The 21814-nt window shown below is 33.9% G+C and overlaps 1 protein-coding gene across 8 annotated transcripts in view; it reads left to right on the top strand.

The window, feature by feature from the left end:
• XRCC4 (X-ray repair cross complementing 4) overlaps positions 1-21814 on the top strand; it is a 278013-nt gene that overhangs the window by 116801 nt on the left and 139398 nt on the right. For all 8 annotated transcript variants that reach the window (XM_047729305.1, XM_047729306.1, XM_047729304.1 and 5 more), the window contains exons 5-6: positions 1523-1675; positions 2945-3051. In XM_047729305.1, coding sequence (XP_047585261.1) covers positions 1523-1675; positions 2945-3051 — 260 coding nt within the window. The remainder of the gene's footprint in view (positions 1-1522; positions 1676-2944; positions 3052-21814) is intronic.

Below are 21814 nucleotides of genomic sequence, written 5' to 3' on the forward strand. Positions count from 1 at the left end.
GTGACATGTTCCTGCTTAACATAAGCCATTGATATTGGCAGTTCCTCTTCAACTTTGGCTCTTTTCTTCCCCCACACTTTTTGGTGTACTTCTTTCTTAAAGAACTTTGCTTAATGAAAGGAGTACTGTTATAGTAATATTTACCATAGATTTTTTTAGAAGCTGAAGGGGATGAAAAATGTTGCTGTTAAAATGGTGAGTAGCTGTTAAAGGAGTGAAAAATAAATTCACAATCACTCATTCTCTTTATAAGGTGCCCACATTAACTCACTTTATTAATTTTCTAATAGCTTCTCCACATCTGTTGAATGCCCAACACTGTGTTATGCACTGAAGATAAAGCAGTCAATAAAACACACATGCTCTCTGCCCTTATGGAGTTCACAGCCGTGGCAATGATTGTACTATGAGTGCTGTAATTGCTCCCAGAAAATATACTGCTTTTTGTTCCTTTTTATTCCATAAGAGGCACTAATTCTTTGCATCTTTAGATAAGTAGATTGTTGAAAGCATAGGGACATGTATACCAAAGGTATCAAATGTTGACATTTTTATTTATAATTTTTCAATGAAAAATTCTGTATTTCAAATACTATGAAATATATATACATAAATACATATGTAATGTAAATGCTAGAATACCTGTATAGAACAAGTATGAATAAACAGTAAAGAGAAAACTAGGCAAGGCAAGGCTACATTTAAAATAATATTTTATATGGAATAATTTATATTTGAATCTTTAAAATACAGGTTTATTCATGGATCATGTGTATGTGCATATCTTATATATACAGTCTCTGCTTGTTAGCTCTCTTTATATCTGGGAGGATAAAATCCGTATCATCTCTTATTAGCTCATTTGAACATTGTAAAAAGAATTATAAATGATAGAGAAAATTTTATGTTTTGTCTTATATATCTATAATTGAGGACATGTAGTCTTTCATATTTGCTGCTTCATTAATCTCTCCTTGGAAATTTTAAGTTGGATACTTTCATTCATTATATAAATGCATACATGAGCGTGTGTATGTGGTGCTGAAGATAGAACTGCCTAGTCATGTTCTTGCTGTGGAGCAGTTCATAGTCTATTTAGGGAAAACTGATTAGGTAAATCACTTAATCACAAAACAAGATCACGGTTGCTATTACAGTAATACTAGCCAAGTACAGAAAACATAGGCTATAATTACTCTTGTATGAAATTTCTCCCATAAGAATACTCTTTTGGAAATAAATGATTAAGTTTAGGCATTTAGATGTTTTAAAAATGTATTTGGGTATCATTTTCCAATATTGATCCTTATCTCACTGCATAAATTACTAACATTAATAAACAATAAATCCTAATTATTTAATTATCTGTATAAGACTTTAAGTCAATGAAAATCTATAAAAGTGATTTTTAATTGTATTTTCCTTGAAAAGTTTTTTTGAAATCATCTTCAGTATTGCTGTGAATAATAGTAATGCTAAAAAAAACCTGCATGATTTATTTTTTTGTTTATTTACATTTTAGATTTGAAAAATGCGTCAGTGCTAAGGAAGCTTTGGAGACTGATCTTTATAAACGGTTTATTCTGGTGCTGAATGAGAAGAAAGCGAAGATTAGAAACTTACATAAGTTGTTAAGTGAAGTTCAAGAACTAGAAAAGAACATTGAGCATGAAAGGTATTTTGAGTTGTCTGTTTTGAGATGGCAGATAGAGAAATTTAAGTGGAATTTTTTCCCAAACTTAATGAAAGTTAGGTGCCATTTTTAGTAATGTGAGATCATTTGATAGTCTGGGGTTAGATGTTGGATGCAGTGGGCTGGAAAAGTCTCAAAATGTTCTCTCCATGTCTGCTCACTGTCATAACTACACTTAAATCTTAAAACTGGCATGTGGTTTATCTAAGTGTTATTTGTGTAATTCTTAGACATCATTAAAAACAATAAAAACTTTATCTTCTGTAAAACTGCAGAGTTGAATACACATTTGTAATATTGGTGTCTAAGGAGTGGTTACTTTTAGAATCAAGTGGTTCTGAGAGTGGATGCATCCTTGATTTTTAAGGAAGAATCACAGGTGACTTATAGCTGGTATGGTTTAGACAATTACAATTATTTTAGTCTGATTTTTATTGTTTTACTACTTTATTTATCCACTTAATTATTTTAGTGGATCCAGGTTTGCATCTTTTGCCCGAATCTGAGAGAACACAAAGATTTACTAATGGCGTCATATGAAGAATATAACATTTGATGTCAGATGGACCTCGTTCAAGTGCCGTCTGGCACTGATACCTGTTAGTACATGACTTTGGACAAGTCCTGTAAACTCTCTGTGCCTTACTTGGCATCTTCATAGTAAGAAGAAGGGTGCCTCTGAAAATTTAGGGACAGTCAAAAGCAAGGCAGAACTGCTTTGAGATCAGTAAAATACTGAACACTCTGTGATCCTCAGAAGAATAGTATTTTGATAGATGAATAAGATGATAAGAAACTGATTGAAGAGTTGATTATAGTGAGCACTAAACCACATTTAAATTAGGTAGAAGGGAAACGTATTCTTAAGAGAGTTAACATACAGTCTTTATATATATATATTTTTAAGATTTTATTTATTTATTTGACAGACTGAGATCACAAGTAGGCAGAGAGGCAGGCAGAGAGAGAGGTGGAGGCAGGCTCCCTGCTGAGCAGAGCCCCACGTGGGGCTCGATCCCAGGACCCTGGGATCATGACCTGAGCCGAAGGCAGAGGCTTAACCCACTGAGCCACCCAGGCGCCCCAACATACAGTCTTTATAAAGTGCTTTCATCTTAATCATGTATGTTTCAGTATATGTTTGTTTAAGGTATTTTTCCAGGGATATTTTCTATAATTATTTACTGGTGAATTTAATACCTAGCCAGGGGTGAGCCAAAAATTTATAATTCTACCTTTCTGTGTTTCTAGGGAAACCACAACACATTCTGAAATGGCTGCTGACAGGGATGCAATCTATGATGAAAGCACTGATGAAGAGAGCGAAAACTTGCCTGATCGCTCTGCGTTAGCTCCAAGTAAGAGGAGTGCATTCATTTCCTTTGTTGGAGATCTCACTCGGGCTTATTATCCTAAAGATAATAAACTGTAATGAAAAATGTTATGAAAAAGGTCTTTTCTACAAAAATTCTTCAGGGTTTTTAGTCTAGAACCTCAAGTACTTAATGTTAAAAATTATATTTATTATACAGTGCAGCAACTTGTTAGCAATAAAACAAACAAGCACACACACACACACACACACACATACACACACCCCAAGGCATGCTATCTCCTATTAAATAAGGGTACATAAGGAATAAGCAAGATATGTATGTGTTCATGCTAGTTATATCTAGCTCGAAGTTGGTGGCCTTTAACATGTGAGATCTTATCCAGCTAAAGCTATGGATGGGCAAGGAGTGGGGTGATCTAGAATGCTTTAGGTTGTCTTGAGGTTGAGCCTTCTTTCACTATTCAGAATAGGGACTTTAGCAGGGGGAGATGGGTGATGGGGGAACAGAAGGGGAAATGGCAGTTTATGTTAAAGTACCTGAGCCTTACTCAGTCTCTCAGATCTAAATCCATGAATAATATTTCTAAATGTTTATAGATTTCCTAGATGCAAGAGTTCCTGAACTCATCTTACACTTACGTGGTTCTGGCAGAATCCTAGTGTTCTCAAAATAAATGTTTGATTCATTTATTTAGCAAATGTTTTCTGAGTGTCTCTTAGGTACCAGAAACTATTCTCTGTCGGAGAGCAAAAAACAAATATTTTTGTTTTCATGCAGTTTATGAATTCTAGTCAGGGAAACAGACAAAAACAAGATGAATATATTGAATATAAGCTCTATTAGATAGTGATAAATGCTGAAGAGAAAAATACACCAGGGAAGGATAATAGAAAATGTCAGGGTGGAAGTAGGATAAAAGTTATAATTTTAGCCAGGGCACCAGAAAAGGTGACACGTCTATCTGTGGGGTGAGCATGCTAGGCAGAAAAAAAGCAGTTAATACAAAGACCCCGATGTGGGAGCTTTCATCAACTTTTTATTGATGTGTTTAAGCAATAGTATGAAGGGAGGTATGGGTACAGTAGGATGATAGAGATAGGGAGAATGGAGATATGAGGTCAGAGAGAGGGCATATCATGTGTAGGGTCTTATAGGCTATTGTAAGGATTTCAAGGTTTGCTTTCAACTGCACTGGAAACTGTTGGAAGGTTTCAAACATCAAGTGATGTGATCTGACTTACAGTTTTAGCAGGATTAATCTGGCTGTTATGTTGAGAATAGAGTATACATAGTTTGGTAAGCGTAGAAGAAGACAGAGAGTGGAAAGCTGGTTCAACAAAGCATGAAGGACGTGAGCGGCTTAGACCAGAGTGACAGCAGTGAAGATGGTGAACAAGGGGCAGATTCTAGATATGTCTAGAGGCAACATATTATTGTTGATGAAGTGGGTATCGTACTGAGAGACAGGCATACACCAATCAGGATAAGTGTTTTGGATTGAATACTGAAGGCATGCAGCTGACTTACTGAATTATGAGAGTATGGAAGAGGAGGGTTAGGAACTCAGTTTTACAAACCTTAATTCTGAGATATTAAGTAGGGAGTTGGGTATACAAATTTGGAGTTAGGAAGAGGGCTTCCTGCTGAAGATGTTTAAGTAAAGAGGCATTTAAAGCCGGCTGAGCTATCAAGGGAGATAGAGAAGATAGAAAAGGGTAGTGATCAAGGACTCTGCCCTCGTACACTTGAATGTGTAGAGTGAGGAGACCAGCAAAGACTGAGAGGGAGCAGCCAGGCAGGCAAACATGGTAGGACGCACAGGTGTTACTGGGGATCTTAATAAAACATTTTCAGTGGGATAGCAGAAATAGGAAGTTCCAAAAGGGTGAGAGGAGAGAACTGGGAAGAAACAAGAAGCCTAAGCAACACTTTTTAGCAAGTTTTACTGTATAGAAGAGGAAACCTGGGAAGCTGCTTGAAGGGTGCATGGGGCCAAGAGGGGTTTTTTTTGTTTTTTTTGTTTTTTTCATCTTTGTCTTAGATGAGAGAAAGAACACCATGTTTGCATATTGATGGGAGTAAGTAAGGAAAGTGGGGGAGTGTTGCTGAAATTGCTGCAATGCTGTTTCTCATAAGTGAAGATGGGATCAAATGGACAAGTGGCAGGATTTGGTTAGCTAGGAGCATGGGCACTTTCCATAAAGACAGGAAAGAAAATAGAATAAATGGACAAGACATAGGAAGGTATGTGATTGGGGTCATGGAAATTTCATGATATTGATTACATTAGTTGGTTGATTAATCTGATTCTAATTAGGTTTGAATTGGATCACACAATCACATACACCCTCACCTTTGCACAGCAGAGTTAACATTTGGAGGCAATGCTTGTTTTACATTAGTGACCCAATATAAAATGAAGTCATTCTTTAATAATCAAATGTAATTGAAACCTCCCTAAAAAGGGAATCTGTGCTCTTTCCAAAAATCTAAATGTTCAAAATTTTTATTGAATATAATGGTCTTTGATTTTGTTCCTTATTCAGAGTGTCTCACCAACCTTTGAAGTAGACGATAATTATTGTTGAAAAGAAAATATATGGTTAAATAATGGGTATATGAGAATGGGGTCCTGTATGTGTTCTATTTTAGGCAAAGCATTCCTACAATTGTACTATTTTAAATCTGGCTAAATTTCTCTTCTCTTCAAAAATGTTTAGTTCATTGTACATTTTTTCTTTTACATGGAGTATTTTCTTTAACTCAAATCAGTTCACTACATACTTGACATATAGGTCTCTGATTCTTTTATTTTTTTCTTTGCACTTAACTTGCTTTTGGCAGGTTTTGATTTCAAGAATTAAGAACATTTTTATTCAAAATTTTAACTATCCTTTTCCTTCTGCTTCAATAAGAAATATTCGGGAAAGTGAAGTTTGGAGGGGGAAAAAAAAGAACCTCAGATCTAAAATGCTTGGTATTGAATAAGAACTGGATTCCATATATCTGAGGAAAAACATTTTAAGTGTTAAACAACAGAATAAGCTTCTTTATAGCTTACCAGATTCTATAATTCATTCTTTTACAGAGACAAAATTATACTCTTAGTCTATGGGAAATATGTTTATATATTTAATCATAGATTCGTCTTTTGGTATTTTATATACTATTACTATGTATCTGGACCAGAGCAATGAAGGTTTCTTCTTGAACTTATTCTGCCATCTTGATAATGAATTACCTATTCTTATTGTATAAGTAAATATTTGAATTTATTTTAGGTAGTGCAGGTTCATGTGTGCTTTCCCTACGATATGAACAAGAGGAAAAAACTGATGTGATTTAATACATTTATTCTTTCAGAAAGTCATTTATTTAAATGGCTAAATGTTTAACTTGGTAGTCATTTCTATTATGTAAATGTGTGTTCATCATTAATTGTAAAAAACCATCGAATTTCCTAATGATTCATTCCTGCATGATAATAATTTAGTGAGACCAGATCATTTAGTGATTCCACAGTATTCATTCAAGGAAAAGTTCTGCTTATTTTCATACATATATCCAGATGTACAATAAGGATATTGTAGCTTACAGGAAATAGGCAGGTAACTATTTTATGTATGGGCAACCTATTTTATTATTTTTTTTCTCCAAAGTTTTAAATTTTCCCCCATCATTAGAGTTGTTGAGGAAATAACTGATAACAGTACTCTAATAAACTACGTCATGTTCATATGTATTATACCATACATTATGAAAAACCTCTAAATTTGTTTAAAGTTGGTTAGCTAGAAGGAGATCTCCGAAGTATTCTGAAACTTGAACATCACAGTCTGTACCACCCACAACTACATTTTATACTTTTCTGTAAATATATAAAACAAGATTTACTTTCTGTAGGTCTTAACTTCCAGAATTTCTAGATAGGTAACAATGGTATTACAGACTTAGTTTAAGAAATAAATTGTTACTGCATGCTAAAGTCTTAGAGTTCATCGGTATTTAACTTTGTTTCAGATTAAGATTATGATAGATGAACTGGTTGCCATGGTCTCTGTTTATAGCTCAACCCCTGGATTACCAAGGAGGATGAATTACTTGCACTCTCACCTAGTTTGTGTAACTCCTTGTGGCTCTAAGGATTTCCTGGTTTGTCTGGATTAGTCCTACCTCCAGTGTCGTTTTGTTTTTGTTTTTTGTTATGTTTTTTAATTGAATGGAAAAATAACCATGTTGGGTTTTTATAGATATAGTAAAACAACCTTTTCTACAGGAAATCTTCTGTTTCTTTGGATACCAATCAAGGTAACACCTGATGTCCATGTCTTTGGAGAAACTTCAGATTGAAGTAGGTCTCCTGAATAACAGAACCTCACCAAACTAAAAAGAGAGAGAAGTGTAGTTAGTATAGCATCTGAGTGCCAAAACGTCTAGCAGTGCATCCATGGCCTTTTATTTGCCCCCAAAATATCTGCCATAGCCTAAAAATTAATTTATGGTTATGTAGTTTTTCAGGTTTATAACCATTTTGATGCTATAATAATAGTAGAATTATATGTGAAAATAATTCTTAAATGTATATGAATATTCCAAGAATTTTAACCATTATTATAAAACATTTATTAGTGTTAGCATAATTCAGAATGTGGGTGAATATTTAGTACAAAGATTGGGCTTATCTCATTGAAATAGGATCTTTCCTGTGAAGCTTTTTGAAAACTTATGCTTAATTGGTTCCTAATTAGCTTTTACAAGAGGAATTATTTTAATGTCTCCTTAATTATTTCAAATTATTTATTTTTAAATTAAGATAATTAATATTTTTATATTATAACTCTATTAGTAGAAATTGAAAATATTTCTCAAAATTAGAGACCAATTAAATTAGCCTTACTAAAAGTATAAATATGAAAAATATTTATTCTAAAATATTTTATTCTTCTTCATTTTAAAAGTGCACAACCACTAAAAACAAATAAAAATAAGCTTTCTATCACTGATCTCCATAAATATTAGCCTGGGATTTAGCACATTAGTTTAATTAGTCTTGTTTCTTTACCAACAGGAAGGCCCCTGTATTACTGCTATCAGTAATTTAGGCTTCTATTAGTTGCTGGGCTTCCTGAAAGGAAGTGTGATTATAGAATAGCCTTTTAGAAAATAAATGAATGGCTATGTCAAAGAGTCGATGAATACTGATATAGTAGCTTTTAAAAATAGAACAGAATCCAAAATTTCTGAGTATCAAAGAGCTCGTTGCTTCAAACAGTGAATGTCTACTCACAGAAGGGGTAACAACATGTACTGCCAAAGAGATTAGTCAGAAATTCAACTTTAGAATTACAGATTATTCCCTTAATCTTATCCAGCTTGTTTATCATAGACTTGTTTATTTACAAATTCTTAATAAAAAGCTTGATTTAGTGAAACCTGTCACAAAAACCAGAGGAGCAATTTGAGTGCATTTCGTAGCAATTATACATAAGCAACATTGCTCAGGAATGATACTATGTACTTCAGAGATCTAGATCTCATATAGTTCTGGATCTTCTAATTCAAGCCTGTCATTTTTCAGATGAAGAAACAGAGACCTACAAAGGTTAAATATATTACTGCTGGTTACACAGGAGAAAAGAATGAGAAAATACTTGCCTCCTATAGTAGTAAATCACGGTTGCACATTTCTTTTTGAGATATTTTTAAAAACTTTGGAAATTTCCTAACACTGAGGAGATTGCAATTAATGCAATAGGGTGATGAGAACACTTCCCCTGTTGAAGAGGAGGTTCTGTTTGTACATAAATTCTCCAGAAAGACAGGCAACATCATCAGATTAAAAAACAAGACTTCATGATACATAGTTATGGAGGAAATTCCAGAATACACATCTATCTATCTATCTATCTATCTATATTCCTTCCTTTCTTTCCTTCCTTCCTTCCTTCCTTCCTTCCTTCCTTCCTTCCTTCCTTCCTTCCTTCCTTCCTAAGATTTATTTATTTGACAGAGAGAGAGACAGTGAGAAAGGGAACACAATCAGGGGGAGTGGGAGAGGGAAAAGCAGGCTTCCTGCCCAGCAGAAAGCCTGATGTGAGGCTCAAACCCAGAACCCTGGGATGATGACCTGAGCCAAAGGCAGACACTTAATGACTGAGCCACCCAGATGCCCCCAGAATATGCATATATCTATTGAGGTTATTCCTTGTATATTTTTTCTATTTAGATATAATTGACATACAACATTGTGTAAGTTTAAGGTGTACAATGTGTTGATTTGATGTAGTTGTATATTACAATATGATAACCACAGTAGCATTAGCTAACACCTCTACTGCATCACATATTTATCATTTCTTTTTTTGTGGTGAGAACATTTAATGTTTAGTCCTTTGCAACTTTGATGTTATAATACAGTATTGTTGCCTATAATCACTAAGCTGGGCATTAGATCTTAAAGACTTATTTATCCACCTAGCTGCAAGTTTGTACTCTTAAGTATCTCCCCAATTCCCTTACCCTAGCCCCTATCAACTATTATTCTACTCTTTTTTTTGTGTGAATTTGGCCTTTTTAGATTCTGTATATAAGTGATATCATACAGTATTTATCTCTTTCTGTCTGACTTATCTCACTCCCTCCGTATTAACTGCTTCAGGTTTTGACTTAGTATTTATCTACATAAGAATCTCAAATATACGAAAGATTTGCAGTAATCTGTGATAATTTTTCTATACTATACTATTAAAATAAAACTTTGATATGCCCTTCTAGGCAATTATTTCTATACCTTTATATATATATTCTTGGAGAGACAGAAAGAAATTATGTTAATAATATTTATTTCTGCCTATGGATGAATGAGAAGGTTAGGTACTCTCCCCCCAAAATAACTATAAACTGACAAAAAAGAAACAAGTAAACGTTGAGGTGCTCTGCACTTGATCTTAGCCAGGAGGCCAAGAAGCAATTCACTGAAATGCTAAGGCAAGTAAGGAAGGCAAAGAACAATAGGAGAGGTATTTATCCTTGAAAAATTGCTGAAATTCCATTAAGAACTCGGAATCTGTGCACTTCTTGCCTAGAGCTGCCCTCACTGCTGTCCTGTGCACTTCTTCCTTGCCCTCTCCCACATTCCTTGAGTTTGTTCAGTATGAAAGTCCTGTCAGGACCTGGGAGGCTGTGAGGACTGGCAGCTGTTAGGCCTGGGTCAAAAAAGGCTTACTCGGTGTGGAGAAGAATACCCACATTTGGCAGTGTTGGTGAAAGTAATGTTCCTGGCTGCAGTGGCTAAGTGTGTTGGACCAATCAATCTACCAACCTAAAGTCAGCCTGCTGTGTGGCTATAATTGTACAATCTTGCTCCAAGCATCTAAGACTAGGATTTTACAGAGTATGGTGACTTCACCTAAGTATTCATCTACCTGCTCTTTCAATGGGTAATATGTTGTGAGAGAAAAATTATGTGATCACTTACTCATTTTTTTCTTTTCTTCATAGCTTCTCAGGGTGTTTAATATGCTAATGAAGATAGTAATGAAAGGTAGAATGTACTATGAAATGTTTCTCCCATCCAAGTACTAACCAGGCCCGACCCTGCTTAGCTTCCGAGATCAGACGAGATCGGGCGCGTTCAGGGTGGTATGGCCGTAGACCTATGAAATGTTTCTCAAACTTACAAGACCTTAGGAACTTTTTCAATGGAAATTATTATGCCGTGCACCCTATGTGAGAAATTCTGCTTTAAACCATTTCTATTCATATATAAATTAGGTGAAAAAAGGAGAAGGCTCTAAAGAGAACAAATATTTTCCCAAAACAGTCTCTCTATGTCCATATTTTAAGAGGACATGTACTAAATAGGGGGAATGGATCATATAATCAAGGATATATACTTAAAATATAGCATGAACCCATGTGAATATTAAACCTCAGAATGTGCAGTGACTAACTTTCAGGATTCTGAAGATGGCTTAAAAATTATATTTTTGCCACTGTTGTAGTAAGAGTACTGATCTGAGAATGGACTTAGGACAAATGTTGACTGATAATATTAACAGTTGACAGAAAACACTACTTAATGTTATTTAATTTGGTTTGTTCTAATCTCAAAGCGCATTCTTAACTTCTGGTTCTTAAGTAGTTAACAAGGGGATCTTTGAACCCTTTGGAGTTATATATAAAGTTATATACATAAATGCATGTATTAGTTTGTTGGGCTGGTATAACTCAGTATCACAAACTGGGTAGCTTAGACAACAGAAATATATTGTCCCACACTTCTGGAGGCTAGAAGTTCCAAGTCAAGATGTCAACAAGGTTGATTCTTTCTGAGGGCCAGGAGGGAAGGCTCTGTCCAGGCCTCTCTCCTTGACTTGTTGAAAGCCATCTTCTCCGTCTCTTCACATCACTGTCCCTCTCAGTGTTGCATCGAAATTCCCCTTTTTTGTAAGGACAGCAGTCCCACTGGGTAGGGCCCATGCCTGTAACCTCAATTGATTACCTTTGTGAATCCTCTGTTTCCACATAAGAATTCCACATTCTTCAGCACCAGAGATTAGGACCCCAAAATGTCTTTTTGGGAGGGACACAGTTCTTCTCATTACAAAGGCACAAGTACACTTTTCTAGAGCAAGATTCAAATTTTTATATATTTTCAATAGGGAGTATATTCCAAAAATGATTCAGAATCATTGACCTTAGGAGAATGGTATTTAAACCAAAAAAAGATGGAATAAGACACGTTAAAAGGAAACTGAGAAGAGGAGAAAATAACTTTCAGGCAGAAACTAAATCACCCTCTGTCAGTTCATTGGTTTGGGTTTTGTCAAGAGCTGCTCTGCACTGTTCAGTCAGGTAGGCACGAGTGACGTGAGACTGTTGAACACTGGAAATGTGACTTGTCCAAGTTGAACTGTACTTATAAACCAAACATTGGATTTCAAAAACTTAGTATTAAAAAAAGAAGTAATACATTTCTATATTAATTAAATCTTGAAATAATTATTTTTGGATGTATTGAGTTAAATATATTATTAATATTACCTTCATTTTCTTCTTTTTTACTCATTTGGATGTGTTTAATAGGAAGTTTAAAATTCTACACATGACTCACATATTTCTATTTGATGTACTGATCTTGGTGTTCTAAAAAGTTCCATTTCACGTTGATTTTATGGTGCTATGATAGATGTATATTACTGTGAAAATGAAATCAAATTGTACTACCAAGTTTTTAGGAAGCTGTTAATGTAAAGCCGTGAGATCTTTAGGTGGGTGTAGATGACTATGGGTGTAATTGAGTATTTATGTCTAAGAAATGCAAAAGGTTTTACACTTTTTAATTTATTTACTGTTTTTTGATTGGTTGTAGTAAAACAAACTTAAGAAAGCCTGGATCACCTTTGTCATAGGAAGATGAGGCTAAACATTTTTATTGCCCTGTGTAACTGCAACCACGACCCAGTTGAGACAAAAGGTGGGGTAATGCAGCAATAATCTCTAAGTTAGCTGCATTTCTATAATGTAGTACAGAGGATTCTTGTCTCTTTGTGACAGGGGTCTCCACCACAAACAGCACATATGGTTCCTTGTACCAACTCATCAATATCATTTATAAGCCATATTTAAGATCAAAAGGATAGAGTTTACTAGTGATGAGGTTCTGGAATGTTGCCAGCCCACCAGCATTGACATGGTGCTTGCTGAAGCTTCACTCTGGAGGGCTTGGGTATGTGTAAAGGGTGCATATCACCAGGCTCGCTGAGTAGAGTCCGAATATGTGGTGTCATGAAAGAGAACTGTTACAAGTGGGGTGGGCGGAAGAAGGAATCAAAGCGAGACCCCGAGTGCCAGTTTCAAGCCTTGTGGTAAAACTCAGTGCATTGAGAAATAGGTGCAAACACACATCTGTGACATTGAGCATTTTGTGGGGGTAGTTGTAATTTGGGGGATGACTGAACAAAAAAAAGAACTTAGAGTACTGCTGTCTGTGACGTCACAAGCATAAAAGCACAATGGCTAGCCGTATTAACAACAATACTATTTTTTTATTTTAAATGAATAACTTGGACTGTACAGAGATTGTAACTGTTGATCTAGGTCACATACTTTGTTTTTCCTTTGTTAAGTAATAAATCTGATTGCATTTACATAGGACATAGTTTCCTAGTTTTCTGTTTTTTAACTCTTCCTTTTGTATTTGATCAGGCTCATTTTATTCATTGATGTCATTTGCATGAATCCTGGAAATAATTTGAGTTTGTGACCCTTGGAAAATGATGATTTTTCTGACAATGATAACTAGTTTGATTAGTTCTTCTAACTCTAATTCTGCTACTACAGGTATTGTTCCTCCTCCTCCTTTACTATTACAATTGCTATTGCTGTTACTTTTATTGTTCTGTTGTGGTTCCACCACCACACTGTTACAGTAACGTAATCACCAGCACTGTAACTACTATGGACTCGGTTACTTAAGCATTTATATGGGTGCCTGAGTGTATTCTAGATTTCTCAGATGTGTTAGTTCATTCTTGGATGCATTACTTCATCTAACAGCATTTAAGTATATACTTGGAGTATATACCTTTGAAGGATATACTGTTATCATCACCATTTTACAGCTGAGAGAATTGAGGCACAGAAAAATTAGAAAACTTGTCTAAGGTAACACAGCTAGTAAATAATAGAACTGGGGTTCTAATCCAGGCAGTCTGAGAACTCTTCTTGTGCTAAAGGTTCTTTTTATTTAGTAGAACGACCTTATTTTTTAAAATCTAAGAGTTCTCTTTAATTTTATATTTAAATCATTTGATGCCTTTGCTTTTGTAAAATGATTAAAGGCTCCTAAAAAAGAAAGAGTAGAATATATGGCCTCCTTGATTTCTTACTTAATGGTGTGGGCACACATTTAACTGGAAAAAGATATAGCTTGGTGTCATTAATGCACCATTAAGATGAATGGGAATGTTCATATCTGTGTTGGAGGTTTATTATGATTTGATGGCAAAGCACATAAGGCAGAACAGTGATTTATATTTAGTCCTTGATTAAAAGGCTGTGTGTAGAGATGCTAAATAAATATTAAATAATACTATCAAAACGTCCATGTAGACATTTTAAACATACAGAAATATATAGTTTTAAAATATAAAAAAATATAGTGTTTTTTTGTTTTTTGTTTTTGGATTTTATTTATTTATTTGAGAGAGAGAGACCACAAGGAGGCAGAGAGGCAGGCAGAAAGAGAGAGAGAGAGAGAGAGAGAAGGAAACAGGCTCCCTGCCAAGCAGAGAGCCCGATTCGGGACTCGATCCCAGGATCCTGAGATCATGACCTGAGCCAAAGGCAGCAGCTTAACCCACTGAGCCACCCAGGTGCCCCTAAAAAATATAGTTTTAACATAAAGACTTTACACTATATACTATTTATGTATTATTTGGTGGGTATAAATTTAACATTGTTATATCTTTTTGGTGAACTGACTTTTTCTTACTATTGTGAAATATCTTTCTTGTTGGTCTACTACTGCTTTCCCTTAAAATTCTCTGTCTGTTAACAGTATAGTTATACCAGTTCTCTTTTTCTTGATGTTTACTACATGGTATATCTTTTTCATCTTTTTTTGCTCCTCTACTTTCAACTTTTGTATATTTAAAATCTATAGTTGTTTTTAAACCCAGCCTAATAATTTTTGTGTTATAATTGGAGTGTTTACTCCATTTATAATTGATGCAGTTATGTACACATTTAGGTGTAGATTTACTAATGTACTCTCTTTTATTCTCATTATTCTTTCTCTTTATTAACTTGTTACTTACAGATTTATTTATTCTTGTTTTAGTGACAAGAATCCTTGAGTTGGCAGCAAACATCCATGACCTATTAAATCCTGCATTAACTTAACTTTCATGCTCCCTAGATAATGCTAGAACTTTGGACACTTTAAGTCCACTTAACTTTTTTGCATTATTGTAACATACATTTCAATTTGCCATGTATTTTAGACCTCATAAAGCTTTATCATTTTATATAAATATATATATTTAAGTATATAGTTTAAAATGTAAAAAATAAGGTTTTACAATACTCTCAGACATTATGATCGAATTATTGTGATACAAATTTGGTGACCCAGAGGTTGTTAAAACTCCTGGGATTAAAAATCCACAGTAGGATTTCTAACATTTGTTCATGAAGTAGTGAATGTCTCCATTGCAGTATAATTGAATATATTTGAGATGAACACAATAAATGCAGTTTATATTGGATTATAATTTTTAATTCATTTTACCTGCCATGTTGTTTAAATACTATTAGGGACAGTGGTGACAAGGACGATGGGATATCAGGGACGACTCTATTACTGTTAATTCAGGAGACCAAGGGTGGATTCTGAAAATGATGCTTTATGATGCTATATGCATTGCTTTGAATATAGTTCCAGTGGTTTTTATTTCGAAAAACAATTTTTTTAAAGTTGAGTACTAATAGGAAGGTAACTATGAACTGGAGAAATATCTTATGAGAAGTTATATTCATTCATTAAAACTGTATTCCAGGAGACAAATGTTAAAATATTCTTTGCTAAAAATGATTTTTATGACCAAATAAGTTCAGAAAGTAGTGAGTTAATAGAATTAAACATATTTCTTTTACTCTAAATAGTTGAATCTTTAATATGGTAATTAGTATGCATTTTCAATCTGATTAAGTGAGGACTACAACATGCACTATTTTCCACAATTCAACATTTGCATTATTAGAAAGTTAATTTATTTTCAACAGAACGTGAGATTATTGAAAATTAAAGTTCATAACAATATTTGATATACTTTGCTTTTTAATTTGACCTTCTATACTGGAATTAATTTCATTGATATTAAATTAGGTCTTTAATAAATGAAGTTTACTGAAGTAGAGGCTCCTTTACATTGCTCTGTGCATTTATCTTTTATTTATTCCCTTTTATTGGTTACTCTGTTTTAGAGATATTTGTGACATGCTTAATTAGGAAGTACAAAATTATGAAGTTAGCTAATATTATATTTTAAAATAAAATTTTGAGTAGTACCAATTTTGAGAGATTTAAAAAATAATAAGTAGGTTGAGTTTACCTGACAAAGCTCTTGGCAGGTAAATAACAAAAATAATAAATTTCAAGGGCTAATTAATGTGACTTTCTTTTTAAAAACTCTGACATTTCCTTTTCATGATTTTCCACATGGAGATCAAGCTCTTTCTCTGCTATATTATGGTATAGCTTTTCAAAGTGAAAGAAAATTAGACTTTGTTACCATTAGAGTTAGCATTCATGTGACTAATATCTTTAAGACATTGTGTGTGCAAAGTATTATAATGGAAATCAAGAATAATGAATCATTTCTTTTAAAAATAGAATTGCTTTTTAATTGACAACCTTTCTTTTAAACCCAAAGATAAACAAAAGGAAAAATAACATCTGATAGCTATATGGAGAACTTCCTGTAGACATGCTGTCATTTGAAAAGACTATTTTCAAAGCTGAGTTCTTGTATCTTATGTTGCAAAGAGTGTGATTGGCAGAAACTCAGGATAAGAAGTGTATTGTTTTAAATACATAAAATGAAGATGCCACCATTTAAGTAGCATCTTTCTCTTGCTTCACCTCATGCTTATTTAGGAACAAAAAAATTAAATACTTTAAGAACTAACCTGCATTCTCTTTTAGAAGGAAAATTTGACATCTCTTGAATCACTAGCTCTTTCTAATTCTGGAGAGGAAAACTTATCTTTTGATAAGAATTTCTTTTTGGCCTAGAATTGTTAGTGAATTGTTCTTCTTGTTTAAGTATCACATAAATTTTAATAACCCACATGGTTTAGATGGTACCACATTCCAATCCTACTTCCTTATTTGAATGTTAGCATCATGAAAATAAAGTACATGTCCATAAGGAGAGGTAGCATAGCCTATTTTAATGGAAAAGATTTAGAATGATCTGAGAGCTCATGTCTAATCTTCTCCTTATTATTGTGGATAGAATACTTATTTCTTAACTCTGTGTCAGGCAGGGACTCTGGAAGCCTCATATGAATAATAAATGTGAAAGTATTTGCACTTGTTATTGATGTTACTCTTTTATTTAGGAATATATGGATTCCAAAGAACTTTATAGATAGTTTTCTTTGTTTCCTATACTCTTCGTTCTCTCTATTCTAAAAGTTAGTTTATTTAGTGTTCTTCCTGCATCACCAAGCATAGTGCCTTGCACACAGTAGGATTTCTAACATTTGTTCATGAAGTAGTGAATGTCTCCATTGCAGTATAATTTAATATATTTGAGATGAACACAATAATTGCAGTTTAAATTGGATTATAATTTTTAATTCATTTTACCTGCCATGTTGTTTAAATACTGTTAGTAAAATGTTGACACATTTGGACTTCTATCGTTATTATCTGGCATAGCATCAGGACTGCCTCAGAGTTTATTTTAGCATCATCATATTGCTAAACATATTGCTAAACAAAGCCCTGCAGTTATGACTTTTATTTGGCACAATTTCCTATCTATTTCAGAAGGATAAAGTATAATTTATACTAGTAGTTTTTCCCTAAGCTTCATAACACTTATTTAAACGTTGTGTTATATCCCAATGAGCCTAAAAGACTCCATTCATTCTGTTCTTTGGCTGGCATGCCACTTACTCATAGATTCATTGACTATGATTGATTATAAACTGCCTGTGAGACCCACTTACGTGGATTGGTCATTTGTTAGAGTTTAAATGAGTCACAATTCCCTCTGCTGTTGTAGTTTACAACGCGTAATAAGGTGTTTTTAATGACTTTCACTGCAAAATACACTCCTTTTATCTGCAGGCCAGCTTGGTTTAAGTCTCTGTTTGTTGGACACTACCCTAAAGAAAACTTTTATCCCCCATTATACTTTGTTTTCCATGAAACCATATCCTAGAATATTTTAAAAGCCAGAGGGCAAACTAATTATGCCCCCATAAAATATTTTCACAAAAATAAACAAAATATTCTACATCAGCCTTTTCACCAAAATTACCTTTTAGATGTTCTGCATCCCTGATAAATTTAAAAACGCACAACAGACATCGTCATTATAGATAGTTGTGTACTTGCCTGATTGTGAATTTCTAAAGAAAAGGGATAAATCCACTGTTTACTCATCTTTGCTACCCAGCATCAGCATGGTGCTTTGTACTTAATGCGTAGCCACAGGTTTTGTCAAAGGGAATTGTCCTCATACTTGTATAAAAGATTTATGAAAAGTCTTACAAATGAATGCTCCACAAAGGTCTTTGGTAGACTGTTACCTAAAACCAAAAAAGTCAAGAGCAGTAGCTAAGCTGTCACATAATTCTCAGGGGGTGGGGTCAAAGACCAGGTTTAAAGCATTAGGACTTTCATTGGAAACTATATTTTCAGTTTGGGGAAAACTGAGTATGAGGAGTTTTGTCCAAGTATGTCTACCCTTTCAAAACAATATCAAAATTACAGTGCCTAGGATTCCTGAAATCAAATTTTGTTCAGACCAAGGTCATCGAATCTGCTAAGTTTCTGGTCAAAAAGAATAATGGGAAAGTGAACCAGCATTGATTTTATGCTGCTCTGTGTGGGAGGCTGTGCTAGGTGCCTTGCGTAATTTATCTCATTTCATCTTGACCATAATCAATATCAGGCCTTCTAGCTCTCAGTTCAGAAGAGAGGTTAAGTAATTTGTCCAAGGTTACACAACGAGTAGGAGAAACAGCCAAAATTTGAACTCACTTGTGGGTGATAGCAAAACCTATGCTATTTAATTACCCATTCTCTGATTCAGGTTCTTTTACTATTAATTAATAACTAGATTTGGTTGTTAAATCGTAAATATTTTATATAGGTGAACTTGTAAGATTTAGTGTAAAAAATACTGAAGTAAAAGAGCTTTTTTGTCATTTGTTATACTGGAAAATAGTTATTAAGACATTTTAAAATCAGTTGGATGCACAGAAAGGATCAATCTGTAAAGAAGTCTGAGGTCAATATAAATCCTACTGATTTCTCCTAACTTTGCCTTGGATAACCACATGTTCCTGTGTCTGTGCTATTGGCAAATGGAAGTACCCAACTCATTCTGATTTTCTCTGGAAATGAATCCAGAGAGAAAATAAGAGCCTCCTCTACTCTTCTGTCCCTTAGGCACTCAAAAGCAGGTTACTGTTGTTAAAAATCGACTGCATCACTGTTGAAGTCTCAATTTAGAACAATGTAAGCTGATCTTTTGCTTACTGATTGCCTCATTAGGGAGAACCCATTCTTCCAAGGGGGTGGGGGGAAGACAGGTCTCTCTTATATTTACATATTATCCAGAAACCTTTACTTCCCACAACTTCTATTCTTAAAAAAATTTAGTTATCAATAATAATTACTGGGGTGCCTGGGCGGCTCAGTTGATTAAGTGTCTAACTCTTGGTTTCAGCTCAGGTTGTGATCTCAGGGTCATGGGATTGAGCCCCAAGTTGGGCTCCCTGCTCAGTGTGGAGTCAGCTCCAGATGCTCTCTCCCTTTCCCTCTCCCCTACCCGCCATTCATGCGTGCACTTGCTTGCTCTCTCTTTCAAATAAATAAATCTTAAAAAAAAGTAATTACTGAGAGATTTACACCATAATTATTTATAGCACTGTGAAAATCTAGGCTTCAGTTATAGTTCTACCAATAATTTAACTTTCTGATCAAGGAATTTTTAAAAGATTTTATTTATTCATTTGTCAGAGAGAGAGATCACAAGTAGGCAGAGAGGCAGGCACAGAGAGAGGGGAAGCAGGCTCCCCACTGAGCAGAGAGCCTGACGCAGGGCTCCATCCCAAGACCTGGAGACCACAACCCAAGCCGAAGGCAGAGGCTTAACCCACTGAGCCACCCAGGCGCCCCAAGGAATTTTTTTTTTAACCAATCTCTCTGCATCTCATTTTTCTTATCTGTAAAATGTAAAATGTGAGGAGAAAATTAGATAATCTCTGGAGTTTGATCAGCTCTAAATTTACAGTTTTTACAGTTTTTTTTTTTACAGTTTTCCAATGTATTTAAATTTTACTATTTTTTAAATGGGATCAGGAAAGTCAGCAGTGTGCCAGGAGGTAGCTAATGTTACTTGGTGGAAAAATGTTCCTAAGTCATCCTTTACCTATTACCATCTCAATAATTCTCAAAGGAATTAGGTTTCTAAATGGTGGGGGAGACTCTATTACTGGAGGTTACTATATTAATGGAGGCATAAATTCAAATTTATGTACATTTGTATACTTATTATTATATTGTCAAAATATAATTTAATGCAGTACTTATCACATACTTAATAAAAAATAGCTGATGTTAACATTGTTATTAATATTAGTACTCATGATGGTGATGGTGGTGGTAAATACCACTATTAAATGCAGTAAAATACTGCTATCTTATTTAAATTTTCAAAAAATATTTAAAGAAAATATGCCAATAGTATTAATTCTAATAATTAATTAATTAATAATAATTAATAGAATTATAATATTAATTAATTATAATTAATATAAAATTAATTATATAATTAATATAAAATTAATATTTTTATTATTAATATTTAATATTATTAATATTATTAATATTTAATATTTAATATTAATTATATAATTAATATAAAATTAATATTCTATTAATAGAATAATAATTAATAGAATTAATTCTAATAATTAATTCAAATATTTAAAATATATATTCCTGAAATTTTATCTTAGCAGAATTTGATAATAGATTTATGAAGAGATATTTCCTCAGAAAATAAGATCTTGCCTTTTGAACAAATACTTTTGATTTTGGGAATGGATCTGCCAGGCTTCAGAGACATGTGAGTTGTTAGGATGAACAATGAGCCTTCATACCCCTGGGCGCTTTCAAAATTTGGACAAAGCTGCTGTGCTCTGAAGATTCTTTTAGCACTTATTTGGGTCAGTAAATGTTATTATATGCTCATAAAGCCCTTTCTTTAGCCAGTTCTCTAACTTGCAGCCTGATTTTAAAGAACGCAAAAATAAACATTAAAGAATGAGGTAAAAAAATACAATAATAAACACTAATAAATGCTAATAGACCAAAGTATTCATCTGTGTGTTTATATGAGCAAATGAGAGAGAAAATTATATTTACCTAAGTGATTTTGTTGATGTCGAAGTAAGTTTGATTTTTCCATGAAGCAATTTATTTTTCATAAAAGAAGGAAAATTAGATCATACCTTTTAGCTATATGGTTCTCACGTTCATCAGTCATAAAAATTTAAACCATTTTCTCAGGAAATGTAAAGGTTTTTAAGATACTAAATTTTTGAAGCATAAGAAACTAGGTAAAATACTCTTAACTTTTCCTTTAAGAAATGGTTAGTTGCTAGGAGACCGCAAATAGGAGCTAATGATTCCAAGTTTCAGGCAGCTCTCAAGTAGGCTTGTATCTCTTTTAGAAAAGACGTTTACTCCTGTTCACACCAGACTGTGCCACTAATAAATGCCTGATGGTTCTGTTCTCACAGCATTTTAAATTTTGTTGAGGAAAATAGAAATAATTGGAGGGTAGAAGAAAATAGTATGTTAGAAAGCATCAGATTAATTTACTTATCCCAACATTTGTTAAATAAATGCCTTTTAGGTGTTGGGCCTGTCGTTTCATTCCAGGGAAGCCACATTAAATAAGATGTTGTCTCTGCCTTTTAGGAGTTCCCTCTCTGTTTGGGGGAAGAAATAACTAAACAATTACAGTGC

Source organism: Lutra lutra, chromosome 5, assembly GCF_902655055.1.
Source record: "Lutra lutra chromosome 5, mLutLut1.2, whole genome shotgun sequence".
NCBI lineage: Eukaryota > Metazoa > Chordata > Mammalia > Carnivora > Mustelidae > Lutra > Lutra lutra.